Genomic DNA, 15134 nt, shown 5'->3' on the forward strand with positions numbered 1-15134 from the left:
GGAAGAGGTGAGCAGAAAGGGGGGATGCAGACAGGACAGTCAATGACAGAGGAGGAAAGAATGTTTAGGGCGACTGAGAAGGGCGATGAAAGGTGCAGGAGGGGAGAACCTGAGCTCTGAGACGGGACCGGCCTCTCCAGCCGATTAACACCAGTCTGAGATGGAGAGAGCATACAGGCTGGATGGAAACTGTGTTTGCACAGTAAAAAGTTCCCTTTGCGTGGCTAGCTTTCTTCCCCGCCCTCTCTCTCTCTCTCTCTCGCTCCTCTTCTCTCGTCCTTCTCACACTCCGTCTGTGACTTATGTCTTCAGACTTGTTCATTTAGAGGTTTCCCCCCTGCTGGGAGAGCTGCTTGGAAGCAGTAAGAGTTAGAGAGGGTGGGAGTGGGGGGGGGAGGACGAGAGCAGGTGAGAAACACAGAGTCAGGGAGGGGTAGAGGGTCTCGCCATCACACGCCTGTGCATACACTCATACACTGTGTTTTGTCACATACCATAGAGTTTGGCTTCCAAACAAAATGAACCTTGTAAATGTGAGCCTAATAGAGAGGCGATTTAAACATTTTTTTTTTTTTTTGCCTCATGCGCTCCCTTTCATCCCTGCATCCTGCCCTTTGCACAGCTTTGTGAGCTCAGCCAGCAGAGGAAACCTGCAGTAATGATGCTGGTTAAGGTCCTCGTTTAATAGCGTAATAAAAAAGCCCAGTAACAGATGCACAGCAGCCATATCTGTCTCAAGAGGCTTGAAAGAAGAAAGGGGTAATTGATTTGTAAACCCTGTCCAATTTGAGTTTTCCGAGCTCAACACTCTCCCGAGGAGCAGGACAGAGCTGCAGCTCAATTGGACCCTCTTCATTTAGGGGACATTATTCCTAATGTCTAACTGTGAGAAAAAGACAGTCAGAGACGTCACTTTATTACCCAATGAATTCAACCCCCTCCAGTGTGTCAGTATTTCTCTTTAACACCCCCAAACTAATAACACACTCACTTGCTCTCTGACGCATGTTTGGGGTGATGGGGGGGGGGGGGGGGGGGATAAGAGGTCGCGAGGCTTCGATCTTGGTGGGCAGTGAGTTAATCTAACGTCGCCATGGCAGCATTCCCAGATCAGACACGCTGCTGCCGCTGCCTCCCGGGAGCGTGCTGGAGAAAAAAAAATGAATGGACGACAGAGCGTGGGCAAGATGAGTGGAGGTTGTGGAGGTCATGGGGAAACTTTTAAGCGTACTGTTATAGCAAAGTAAATATTAACAGTAATAGCTCGGACCTTTTGGTTTTCCCTTTGAACGTAATCTCCGGATTTGTTTGCTCAGGCCCTGCTGGAATTCCCTCGAGGAAATGAGGGTACAGCGTAAAAATAATGAATTTCTTGCAACTGCTCCTCTCATAATCCCTTTCACCGCTGCTGTGACGCTGCGTCAACGCCAACGCTTCCACTGTTTGCTCATGACACACTGAGGCAAGCAGAACATGAGACTAAAACCCTAAAATCCACAGGAACATTTTATCATCCACCTGGACGTGGAAATTAAGCCACGGCAATAAACATTTATTGGGTTTATTTGGTATTTGTTCGTGTAATCAGGCCGCGGCCGTAATCACACAAGAGCAAATGACACAAAAAAATTTCCCGACATGACAAAATGCATTTTCAGTGAGTCTCTTCCTTGTCAGATAACTCTATTCACACATCGGAGCGGCGCTCATTTTAAGGCTGATATGTTACATAATATCGGAGACATTAAACTAAAGTGTGACTCCTCCTCGGTAATTGGCATTTTATGGTCTTTCTCTCATATAACCCAGAACCAGGATGTTAATTTCTCAGAAAGGTTGATGGAGTGTTGTGCATAAGTCTTGAGTCAACCTTCATGTCGTTATTACTCTTCCTGGGGTCCAGACTTCCTGTGAACTTTTGAAGTGGTCATGAGTAATTTCAGGTTGCAGAAGTTTTTCTTTGAACTTTGACCAATTTTGTTTTTTCTTTTCTGTCCTTTATAGTTGAATAGCTCATTATTTCAGAGAAATGTTGCCATTTAGTATGTTAAGTTACTTTACTCTGCCTTTAAATCATTCATTCAGGCAGTTTTAAGCAAAATCTTCAGGCATTTGTGACAATGATAGAAACTGCTACAATTTCTTTGGCGCAGTACAGAGCTGGGAAAATTTCAGATGTAGCACCATTTGACAGATAAAAAAATAGTATTTTTTTAACCATTGTGAGCCATTAGTTAAAAGCATGACTCACAGTTCTCTGTCGGAGGAGGGAGAGTCTGCGGACTTGGAAAAGAAGTGGATTGAACATTGATGTTGAAGGCTCTGGACGTTGACGATCTGTGGTGGTTATCACATTTCTTTAATATTACACAAAAGACTGAGGCAACGCTTTTGAAACGATAGACCAGGATGGTGGTAGCAATCTTTAAGAAATCAGTTATTGGGGGACGACACGTTTCAGTCGAATCAGACACTCCCTGATCTGATGAGGATGCATCCTGGATACCTTCTGTTGGACGTTTTCCAGACACAAACCTTTAAAAAGACCTTTAAAAAGTCCTGAAAAATATTGATTACATCTATTTTAAAAGAAATTGACACAAGAAAGAATATTTGGTGATTTAGAACAAACCTAGTTTGATGTATATCTTTTTGTGGAAGTTTTTCCTGAAATGTTAATTTTTCTTTTTTTGAAGACATGTTGCACAGCATGAAATCATCTTGACAGAAAATGAGTGTATTGACTGCCAAAGTCTGGAGAGAGACGTCCTTAAAGCCCTTTGAAAAGCTTGGAGAAATATCGGTGAAGACCGTTTTAAAAGACTGAAAGAAAGTCTGGCTTCTTGGAAGCAAAACATCAAGAAATCAGAGATGGTTTAAGACTTTCATGCAGCCCTGTAACTAAAGTCAAGTGGTTGCTGTGTCAGAGCTGAACACAAGTGTAATTTATTTTTATAATGAGCCTCATTGCCATGGTGGTAAAACTTGGCTTTGCGTTTAGCTGCTTTTTGCGATATAAATTATGGATCTGTAAAGAAACGTGTATTTAAAGCAGACGCAATCTAATCTCCCATGTGACGTTGCTAATTTACTTTTCACTCACAAATTCAAATGAATCACCTTTTTTTTGTTTTGTTTTTTTACTTTTTACAAAATGCGACTCACAGAAAAAGCTGTGAGTCGCACAGCTTTTTGTGTTTGTGTGTAAGATGAGGGATCATCAACACACAGTGAAACTTTGAGAAAACCAGTCATGTTTTTGTGCACTTGTTGCACCGACGCTCGATCCACCTTTGTAAGGAGAAAGAAGCCCGATGCCTCTGACTTGTAGCCGTTCCAGTAATCACATAACGTGAATCAGACTTTGCCCGAACCTGAGGTTTGTTTTGCCGTGAACTCAGTCATAGGTTGGTGAAGAGCGGGAGGCACTCGAGAGATTTAATGTCTGTGTAATGATGTGTGAATACATGCATGGCGCACAGGAAAGCCAGTGTAAGGCGAGTCGAGGGGAGCTTGTGTGAGTAAAGTTTGTCTGGCAGGAAGGCCGGCCGGCAGTGCAGGCCCTGTCACAGGTTCCCCCTTTCTCTCTGATGTCTCTGAGGTCGTCGTCTGAGCGTCTCACTCTGTTTTCTCCTCCTATGGTGGTTTACACAGATTGGTGATGTAATGGTTAGCATATGAAGGCCACACACAAACACACTGTCACACACAGGCACACACAAACACCGATCCTCACGCACGTTATGCAGACGCCGCACCACATACCCATAATTACACGCATACAGTGAATGCACACCCTTTTACACAAACCCTGGATTCCCCCTTTTCCGACGCAACGCGATGTGCCCTCTCTCTCTCACGCGTACACACAAACAAAGATGCATGATCCTTTTTTTTATTTTTTTTTATTTTGCATGCTGAGAACCAGGCACACACCATCCCCTGTTAAAAGGGCAGCCACCCTGCATCTATAAAAGTGTGTGAACAACCAAAGCTGGTGGATGGGCCCAACATCAGACCCTGTGCTTCAGAACCACCCAGGAGACCCCCATCATGCGGCAATGAGGGAGAGTGACTAACTTCACTCTTTCTTTTCTTCTCTCCCCAGCTGTGTCTTCAAACGCCCCTTTGATGTGGGAAATTAAAAAGAGCGAGTGTGTCAATATCTCCCTACGTCCAACCACACTCATCTACTTCCTCTCCTCCTCCTCCCTCCCTCCCCGGTTTTTTCTCACCGAACCGTTGCCTTGAGAAAGCAGAGCATGACCCTTTTGCACCACAACAACTCCACCGCCCACTTGTTGCCATCATGCTTTGCGCAGGGTATTTGTTTGTCTGTGTCGGCCCACCACTGGACTGGCAAGTCCATGTGTGTGTGCATGAGTGTGCGCACTCGAAGCCCGCCACTAATTATTTTCTAACCACACCATGAGTTGTACGTCTGTGAATGAGGGGTCTCCTGATCTTACACCCAGACTCAAAAATGCTTTTCTTGTTTCTTCTCTCTCCTGCTGGCTCTCTTTGTGTACGTGCGCATGACTCGTTTGTGATATACTGTACGGTTTGTGTACAGTATGATGTGCTAAGTGTCCCCCTGTGATGACTGGAGACTCAGTTTTGCCTCTGTGCCACGCTTTACTGCACCTGACTGAGTGTTTCCAGGCCACTTGTTAGGCTTGTGTGACAAACACTGTATTTTTGCTTGTATTAAGCAGATTGTTTCTGTGTGGAGTCAGGCTTTATGGGATCATTTAAGTGCATGTTTTGAATATGTGTGGTTCTGTATGTTGACCCCTCTGCCCCCGTGTGTGTGTGAGTGTGTGTGTCCGGTTTATGTTTCTGAGCAACACTGCTCAGAGGCCCCTCCAGGCCTGGACAACACCTCGCTCCATGCTCTCCTATCCGTTCCTCACTCTTTCCTTCATCCTGAGGAGGGAGAGTAGTGTAGATGTAGGGGAGTGGAAATAACATGCTGCCTTCTCAGGAAGGGTTGTGATTGGATTGGATTTTTTTCACAAAAGTAAGGGCAAATTTTCTGCCTTAAAATAAACGAGTCGTACGCACTACCCTGTGCTGTGAAAAAGTATTTACACCTTCGAGATTTCTCCAAATTTTACGTTTCTCGGTCACGCGTAAATGTTTCAGATCGTCAAACGAATGTTTAATATTAGACAAGAAACGGACCAGAGCAAACAGAGAAAGCAGTTTTTGAAATGGTGATTTGGTTTTTACTAAAGGAAAAAGCTGACAAGTAATGCTGAATTGTAAATTAACTGTAATTAGCCGCATATTTTGGAAAACGGAGTTCAATTTCACCAGCCACACCCTGGCCTTACTGCCTGACCTGTTAAATCAAGAAACCACCAAGACAGAACGAATCTGACAGCACAAAGTAGGCCGAAAGATTACAGTGACTCATCATGCGCTGATATAAACTTAAGAGCTGATGAAAAACAAAGTCACTGACTTACATCAATTTGGAAAAGGTTAGAAAAGGTTTTTGAACTCCAACGAACCAGAGTGAGAGGCATTATGGGGTAATAGAGAAAACATGGAACAGTGGAAAACCTGAGGAGTTACCTCATACCTCCTCATCCAGGAGGTCACAAATGACCCCAGAACAATCTCTAAGGCGCTGTAGACCTCACTCGCCTCGGTTAATTTCAGTGCTCATGAATCAACAGTGAGAAAGAGTCTGGGGCAAAAGTTCCAAGGCCAAAGAAACACTGCTGACGAATAAGAACACAAAGACCGTCTTACATTTATTAAACAGCAATATTTAAGATATTTAACAACAACAAAAAAAAGATGGATGACAAGGAAAACTTTCTGGATAGATAGAATGTGCCCTGTAACATCTGATGTAAAACTACATCATACAGGGTTAATGTCATGATCTGAGGTTACTTCTGAATTCATGGAGTTATATGAACTTTGCTCTCAAGCAGAAAATCCTGAAACAAAAATGTCCAGCCAACAATTTGGGACCTAAAACTGTAGTACACTTGACTAATGTAACAGGACAACCATTTATTTATTTAGCCTGTGTAAAAAAAAATAATAATAAAACTAAATAAAAATAATCCAATAACTATTTTTCAAGAGTGACCTGGACACTAGCATTTCCACTTCTGAATGGCTAATTGAACACATTTTGTTGTTTGTTTGTTTGTTTGAATGGCGTCGCCAATTCTAGATTTAAATCTGACTGACATTCTGATCTTAAACGGTTCGTTCATGCTTGAAAACCCCCGGATGTAGCTAAATTAAGATTAAGTCTGTGAAGACGGACCAGAATTCCGCCAAAGTGATGTAAAAGAGTAATTTCCAGTTACCTCAAAGAAGTCGGGCACATCCAGTTATTAGGCTTAAAGGGGCAATTACTTTTCTCACAGCTCCGGGTTCGTTTGGACATCTTTTAAACAATGAAATCATAGTTTCAAGACCACAACGTCATCAGGTTATCGTAACCTCATGTTGGGTCTGAAGCGTGTAAGTATTGCAAAATAAATAAAAAATAGAAGAAATTCAAACGCTTTTTTCACAGCACAGTGAAACGCAGGCGTAAGAAACAGAAAGGACAGGTAAAACTGGAGAGGATACATGAGATATGCTGATACACATGAAAACAATGGGCTTTTTTCTGCGGCGATAGAGAGGAGCGATTTGGAGATGGGAAGATAAAAAGAGAGGTAGATGTGGCTGGTGATTGGCGCAGGTAGCGGGATGCGACGGAGGAAGTGCTGGAGATAGGAACCGGGACAGAACGAGAGAAAGTGATAGAGAAGAGAAAGAGGGAGAGAGAGAGAGAAGGGGGGGGGGGGAGAAAAAAGAAAACAACGGAACATTTTTTCAAGTTTCGCAAAAGGGAGACAGGCAACAGGGAGGGGATAAGGAAAGAGAGCCAGAGAGAGGAGGGAGAGGGAGGGTGTGTGTGTGTCTGCATTGCGTGTGTGTGTGCGTGCGTGAGCGTGCGTGCGTGTGTATGTGAGTGTGTTTTTATGAATGAAGTGAGTCACTGCCGATGTGTCATAGGCCCGACGTCTTTATAAAGGAAGTTTTAAACAAGCCTAAACACTTCACTGCGCGCAAAAATTGGACTTACAACCATCGCATCCCTCTCTCTGCACTCCCGGTTGCCTCTTCTTTTTTAAAAATATTTCCCCTCCTAACTGTTCATCTGCCTCCCTGCACAGACTTACAGAGGCTTCTCTCAAACTTTTTTTCTACAAAGTTTGACTTTATTTGTTGACTTTTTATTTTCTCTCTCTCCGTCTGTGTGTCGGCGTGCGCATCCGTGTGCGCACCGCTCATCCAGTTGCGCACCCGGTCCTCTGCGTCCTGACAACTTTTTCAGAGAACCCCCGGAGCACGTGACAGTCCCCGGACCTCAATTTATTTATTTAATAATTTATATTTATATATTTATTTGTTTTTATCCGCTTCTGGACCAGAACCAATATGAAGCGTAAGTACTTCTTGAAATAATATTTAAAGAATGGGCTTTTTTTTTTCTTTTTTAACCCAGTTGTGTTTGGCAGCTAACTTTTTTTTTTTTTTTTTTTTTTAACAGATAAATATGATATTATGTAAATTAAAATATAAAGTCCTTACATCTCTTTGGTGTTCGGCTTTATTCCAGGATGCAACAGTTAGCACTTTGTTGTTGGGGGCTTTTTTATTATTATTATTTCATTCTGGCTCGGATTCTTGTGGTTCACCTGTAATTATCGAGCAACATTCATCACTTGTGCCTTTTAATGCTTTAGTCTTTACCTTGTATTTGAACTTGAAAGAACCAGAAGGGGTGGATGGGTGGAGGTGATGGTGGTGGTGGGGGTGGGATGAATGAGCCTACTGTTAGACTTTGGCTCCGTCTGTCTAATTTACACCATCGAGCTCACCTACCTATCGAGTTGCAGGTGTGACAATCAGCGGCATTCATAAGAAGTGATGGAGATATTATGTGTCAAAGCTTTCTTCTGTTTTTTTTTTTTTTTGTTTGGTTTTTTTTTTTAATCATTTAATGATGCGCGTTCAAGCCTGTGAAAACATGACTTTTGAGGATTCCTCTTGCCAAGTCTGGAGCCATTGTTTATGTTACAGCGCATTATCCGCCCTCCTCCTCCTCCTCCTCCTCCTCCTCCTCCCTCAGAGCTGACAGCCGTGGCCTGAGGTCGTTATCATTATGGTGAGATGACAGCGCCTCTCCTCTAATTGCTTCCGTTTTTTTTCCCCCTCCACACAGTGCTGCTGGACTCCTCCTCTTCGCTGCTCTTGTCGCTGCTATTGGCTCAGCTGCCTGTGTTCACTTCTGCCTCACCTGTACCTCACCGGCGCTCCAGCGACCTGGACAAACTGTCCAACCAGACCCGAAACCTCATGAAGCTCACCCAAGAGCTGCTGGTGAGTGGAGATGTTGGCATGGTCGTTAGACTTCGCTGAAATGTTTATTTCTCGTGTGGGTGGGGGGGGGGACCACAGGTTGATCCGTTTAGCTCACAGCCCAAATTTCATCATGACCTAAACACCATCTGATTTTTTTTTTTTTTTCCTGAAAAGCAGCTAAAAATAAACACAAATGCTCTGCTGAGATCTGCTCTAAATCGTCCCATTTTGAACATTTCTAACATTTATACATCAGTGCTGCCAACAGTATCTGTTAGATGGGCCAAATGGGCAGTTGTCCAGGGCGTCATTAGAAAGAGCTACGCACATGCACCGTTTTCTTTTTTCTTTTAGTTGTGGCTCAAAAACAAGTTCTGTTGACACGTGTGTTTAGTAGGTAACTTCTGTTTGCTGCTGGGATTAGGGAGACCATCAAACTACAGCAATTTACATCAACCTAGAGCGATTCCAAATGTTGCCTATCAGTAAAGATACACAACATGTCTCTGCAAGAAACTAACAAGTTTGCTTACACGATAAGAAGTCTGTAGATGACATTGATTGGGAAACAATGAGGAGGAGAGTTCTGTTTCTGTTTCCTTAGATCAAATTGAAAGACGCGGCTGCCTGACCCAGAGCAGAGGTTCAGATTCAGGCTGCACAATTTCTCTCTCTGACCCGATTCTGAACCTGATCCCCAGTTGTGACCCCCCCCCCATATCGGGGTCACAGCCGTTAGCGGCTGTGACCGACGACCAGCAGTTAGCGATGGCGCTTATCACCTCATCCGCTTATTCCTGACAATGCTGTGACTCAACCTACTTCATACAATTAGCAAAAAAATGATACGTCACGGTTTAGACGATAGACGTCCGTCCATACATTACCCAACACTCTTACCCTTGCAGGGTCGCCAGTGTCGGCTGGTGCCTGTCTCCAGCGGTCTGGACAATAAATAGCTAATCATTTATCATTCATTTAAGCTGCAAAGAGCTCAAAATATTCCCATGTCAGCTTTTAGTTGTTGGTAGTGTTTGTATATTTTCAGGGGATCTAGCTGTTCCTGAAAATAATGAGGTATAACAACAATATATTTTATTTAACCCCAAACACACTCCCACCTCAACTCAAACATAGGCAGCTCTCTTCAAAGAATGCTGCTTGACTCATGATAGACACTCGGGAACATTTTAGAGCAATATTTAGAGCTTTTTCGGCAAGCTTAAAAACACTTTTGTTTTTTTATAGAGTTTTCTAGGTTGAGAACTTAATCCTGGCTGAACAGAAGATGGAAGTTATCAAATAATATGCTTCGTTAGTAATTTTTTTTTTTTTTTTTTTTTTACATTTTACTGTTTAGACAATTATAGTGCTCTTGGGACCCCCCACTGATGTCCAACTTGGAGTGCCTGTGCCTCAGGCCGCCTCTGCTGTTACTAATAGATCTTGGTGCTAATGTTAGGCAGCCCTTGCATCATGCTGTGCGCTGGTAACAGTATTCAGCTGCAAAAGCCTGTGTGGGCCTTAAGCTGCTTTCTTTAATCACAGACTGCATGCTTAGATAATTTGACCGAGTGATCTCACTTTTAATCCGCGAGCAAGAGGAGGTGTGACTCAACAGCCTCCTGCTGCAGTCAGACTGAAGGAGGACTATCAATGTTGCATTAAGGTGTCAACGAAGATACAATTAGACGGAGAAACCACTTAATACCTTGGCTGCGCTGCACCACGGTTGAGTTCCCGCATGTTTTAAGCGTCGACGGGGGCGGAAGCAGTTTTCTCTTTAACAAAACTTGCATATCATGTTTTTTCAATCTGCGAGTGTGGCCTAAATCGTATTTGTTGACAGTCAAGTGGGTAGGGGAAATCAGATCGGAGGCCTGTGCCAGCAGCCGGCGATTGTGCGTCAACGCCGTGTTTTTAACAGGTGAAAAGAAAGAGGGATCGTATCTCCGGATCTCTGGTTACACGCCACTGATCTCGAAGCTATTTTTGCAATATGCAAAGCGTTAAACTCCCTTTGTTCAGGGGATAAAAATCAAAAATAGCAACATACTCTCTCTAGTTCTGGGCATTAGATAGTGTTCAGATAGCGGCCGTGTGTCATTTTGCCGCTTTAGAACAATGCCGCTGCAGCCGTTCCGCCTGGAAACCGGAAATGAAAAAAAAAAAGAATAAAAAAAGAAGCTACTTATATTTGAGGGAAAAGTTACACATAACATCCATAGAAGACGAATGTTTGTTTTAAAATTTCCACACTTTTTAGTGGAATTCCGCTAAAGTGGGGGCGAAGTCAGGAAAATAAATAAAATGTGGAAAGTTCCTGCAAATAAGCAATGAGACGGACTTCGAGACGAGAGAAACGTGTGAGTTCGGACACAGTTCTCGATTTCCACTGTGTGTATGTTATGAGCACATGTTGTCTATTTTGCCAACCTGTCTTTATGCAGTTCAGCGCATGCACTTCTGTGGCTGTGCGTGCTATTAGCCGCGGCTGTGCTTGCGGTGCGGCGTTTGGTGTTTTGCTTTTGGTTCCTTACAGCAAAGTGGCTTGATAAAAATCAAAAGAAAGGTTTATCACATTCCCGCATTTGCATTCAGGAAGAAAAAGGCTGGATGCTCGGTTTTGTCGGTGGGTGAGGTCATGGTCGGCAGTGGAGAGAGCGAAGAAAAGCGGGACAAGAGGGAGAATTAGAAAAGCTAAGAACGCTGGAGGAAACAAAAAAAAAATGACACAAAAAGATGAAGAGATGAGAAGGCTGTCTGGATGATGACGATCCGGCGACGCACGATGTTGCCCTGTGCACCTGGTTTGACACGGAGGGAGACAAAACAATGCGCGGCAAGCACAAGAGAGCCCTTACGAAAGCCTTGATGGAGAGACATGGGGGACAATGAGCCACATTCATCCCTTGCAAACATCAACACAAACAACTCCAGGCAAACGAGGAAAACACATCACAGCAGGTTAAGGAAGCATTAAGCACATTCAGCCTTGTTTATTCAAAACATTTCTCAGCACTCATCATCCTAATGTTGTTGTGTTCCCCTGTGCTGATTAGAAAATGACTCATGCCACATCACCCGGAGTTTTGAGTCCAGGGCTGCATCTTTGAATGCTAAAACGCTCTCCTGACCAGGGCCCGACATACCTGCTGGCAGGTGGTTTATCGCCCTCTGCTGGCCACAATCAGCACAGCATCTGTTGTCTGAGCTAAAGTTGTCAACACAACTGCAACTGGACATCAAGCAGCACTGCGTCATTCCATCTTTTTATAGCCGTCACCCGGGAGTTTCCCTGCAGGCCTGTGTTGTCTGTCCGACTTTGAGCTTTCTTAGTCACCGCATTGCGTTGTTATCCTCGCTCCAACCGAAAAACATCCTGTGGGTTCAGGTCATTTGCTGGTGCTGTTGACATTTTTGGTGGCTGAAAGTGTGCGAACTCGCACTGACCCGTTTGACCCCCTCAAACAGTGCGAGCTACGGACCACCAGAAAGCAGAGATGCAGCAGGGGATCCAGAATAATGCTTTCCTTATGTTGCCTTGCCTTGTGTCATTATGGATTAAATTGCACTGATTACTCACGGGCTGCTCTGTGTCTTATTTTGTCTTTCAGAAGGAGCATGCGTTTGACTCAGATGTGGAGTCGCACAGGTTCAGATCTCTGCCCGAAATGAGCAACAGATCAGCCAATGACCTCAGTAATCTTGAGGTAATTTTCTAATAATGTGCTTGCATGCATGTGTGGAGAGAGAGAGAGAGAGAGAGAGAGAGAGAGAGAGAGAGAGAGAGAGAGAGAGACAGGGCGGGGCCTACCTCTGCCAGTGACATCTTGCCCTGCCTGTGCTACCACCCTGAAGTGGGCCTGTTTTGTCTTTTCCAGCTGAAGCCCACGCTCTCTCAGCTCCATGCCGACCTGAAGCTCTACGAACACCACTTTGAGTGGCTCAACCGGGTTTCAAAGAAGCACCAACACCCTGCAGTACCCAAGCTAGTGGAGATGATCAAAGAAATGAAATCTCTCATCAATCTGCTGCACCGTCAGGTAAGCACACTGTGTTTAAAACCAGTCATACACTTTTGGTATTAACTCTTACAATGGGGGTGGGGGATGTGTTTTTAATACACCAATGTGGTAGATAGACGCCTAGCAGGCTATTGGGAGGAAATTCACATGTTTGAAATAAACCCAAATGATTAACACAAATACATCGATAAGATAACTTATTTGCCAAAGAAGAATGAAACCGGAAATAAGTATTTTACATTTTAATCAAATTGTATTAAAAGGCTTAGCAGAAAAGGGTTTTTTGGTAATGACAGAACATACGTCTTCTTCCACACAACAGAGCCTCCCTCTGCTCTGATGTTCAGTTCTTTCCATAGATTTTCTAGTGACCATTCTTGCAGAGTTTCTTTGACTCTGCATGGGATCATTGTTCTTCTGTAAAAACCCCTCTGGTTTCAATTTCAGAATCTTATCAAGAACATCTCTGCACATTTCATCCTTCTTGTGATTAATTGAACTCTGCCAGAGCAATGTACTATGAAAGTCAGCCCCACACCACGATGCTCCCACCATCAAACTTCACTGTCGCTATGGTAATTTTGGGAGGATGCGAAGCATCATTTATTCGTCTAATATAATTATAAGGATAAATGACCTCTGGTCTTTACATGTTCTGACATTTAAAGATCAGAACTTTGGTCCAATATTTTACTGACGTCCCCAAACATTGTGCAGCAGACTTTAAATGTCATGCTCCCAGTCCCATTACAAATATATTTACCAAAAACAACAGAACTACAATACACATTTTTTTTTCTCATTATGTCTTCTTACCTTCCCCTATGCAGATGCAGAGAATTGAAGCACCAAAGCTGACGAACCCAACACCCTCCCTCCCTCCTCACCTCCCCTATCACTTCGATGTCCTGCAGTCCAGCCATGAGCTCCTCCAACATTTCAAGCTCTTCTGCGACTGGGCATACAGAGCATTCCTCAGCCTCAAGCCCAAGGCTTCGGCGGTGCAATGATGACCCACGCAGCAGACGGCTGCAGGACCAGCACGAGGATTTCGTCCTCAACCAAACTGCAAACAGGACCATGTCAGTGTGCGAAAGAGGCCCAGGTGACAACATCAGTGCCACGTGTGTGTTGAAGAACGAGAGCCGATAAGGATGTGGCCTCACTGCAGCACGACCATCAAGAATCCCGTTAAAACTGTCACACCACAAGCAATCACTTCAAGATTCTCCCATTTCCCTTCTTATGGCCTCGCTTTGTGACCATCGTTATTTATGTATTTATTTATTTATTAACTGTTAATAATTTATTTATTTTTATATTTATTTGAAGTTGTATTGTGTCTCTCTAGCCTGTATCTCCTTACTAACGTGAATTTATTTGCCAATATTTTTTGTAATCTCTCCCGCGTTAAACTAGCTTCTCTCTCTGTTTCTCAAACAAAAAAAAATTAAAAAAGACAAAAACAAACAAAAAAACCCAATAGCACTTTTTCAACCTGCAGCTTCTACATTCTATTTCGTTTAAACTTATTCAATTTTTCATTTTTATTTGTGCATTCCTTTCAGCCAGCCATGTTCCCAGTAGATGTAGCATCCGAGAAACTTCTCCCTTACAGTGGCATTAAAGTAAACATTTGTGCAAATGATAATGTTATCCCCACATGATGGCAAATATACCACATAATAACTCACCAACCGATGCCTTATCAAGTTTTTTGCATCTATTTTTAAAATGTCCAGCCGGTAACCAAAGAGAGGCAAACTCTTGCTTTGAACCAGAGACAGAGCTTCTATTTTGCAATTCTGACTCGTCATGTACTACACAAGGAGGTGCGCGTATTTAACATTGTGGTAAAGTCATTTGAATGTGCCTTCTTGCTGAGCACTGATGATCCTGATTAGAGTCTTTGCACAAACCTGTTGGGATCGGCCTCTTGGATGAATGAGACGGCTGATTTTGAATTTGTGCTTTGGGCGAGAAAAGTTTTTATTTTTTTGGTTAAACACCCAAAGCCTTAAAATACTATGTATTGTGACACTAAGTTCTGTACAGGTGTACATAAATGTACAAGAATGTAAATTGTTGTATACAAGTGCTATGTGTATAATGTTTTCGATAAGAAAATGTAGATTACCGGTTTTATCACAATTTTTATTCATTCCTATTCTAGTATTTGTTACAGTATTGACTATTTATTTAAGTGACTTGGTGGAACTATTTATTTTGTGCTGCAGTGGAGCAAGTCTCCTTTCCTTTTTGTACTTTTATACAGTTTTTAATCTTGTTTGCTTTTATTGTACCATCTCGTTTAAGTTATTTCTGTCTTATCAAGATGCCTCCTCCACACACTGATTGGCCTCAATGTGAAACGTGCCTTGGTGAAATAAATGCTAAAGAATGTGTACAGTGGCTTTGACTACATCTTTGGTTTGCATGGCCTGCTTTGACGCAACAAAACATGACACAGCATGTATAAAAAAGTACTTCAAAAATTATATGTATATGCATTGGAAAATGGACAATAAGATTCAAATATGGACTCTAGCTTGACCACTCGATTTTCACAGAGTCGTTCTGCAGCCGCTCCTCTGAGATCCTGGCCATGTCCTTTGGGTCATTGTCCTGCTAAAAAATTAAGCCATCACCCCAGTCTGAGGTCAAGAGCACTTTTTCTACTTTAAATATATGAAAACATTAATTTAAAACAATTTGGAA

The 15134-nt window shown here is 43.1% G+C and overlaps 1 protein-coding gene across 1 annotated transcript; it reads left to right on the forward strand.

Moving 5' to 3' along the window:
- The first annotated feature begins 1570 nt into the window (after positions 1-1570).
- il11a (interleukin 11a) lies at positions 1571-14823 on the forward strand. Its single transcript, XM_008431499.2, has 5 exons — positions 1571-7468; positions 8249-8406; positions 12006-12101; positions 12273-12434; positions 13247-14823. Exons 1-5 carry the CDS (start codon positions 7462-7464, stop codon positions 13424-13426), a joined length of 603 nt encoding a protein of 200 aa, XP_008429721.1. The 5' UTR covers positions 1571-7461; the 3' UTR covers positions 13427-14823.
- The last annotated feature ends 311 nt before the right edge of the window (positions 14824-15134 follow it).

The sequence above is a fragment of the Poecilia reticulata genome, chromosome 16 (genome assembly GCF_904066995.2).
Source record: "Poecilia reticulata chromosome 16, P_reticulata-male-v2, whole genome shotgun sequence".
Taxonomy (NCBI): domain Eukaryota; kingdom Metazoa; phylum Chordata; class Actinopteri; order Cyprinodontiformes; family Poeciliidae; genus Poecilia; species Poecilia reticulata.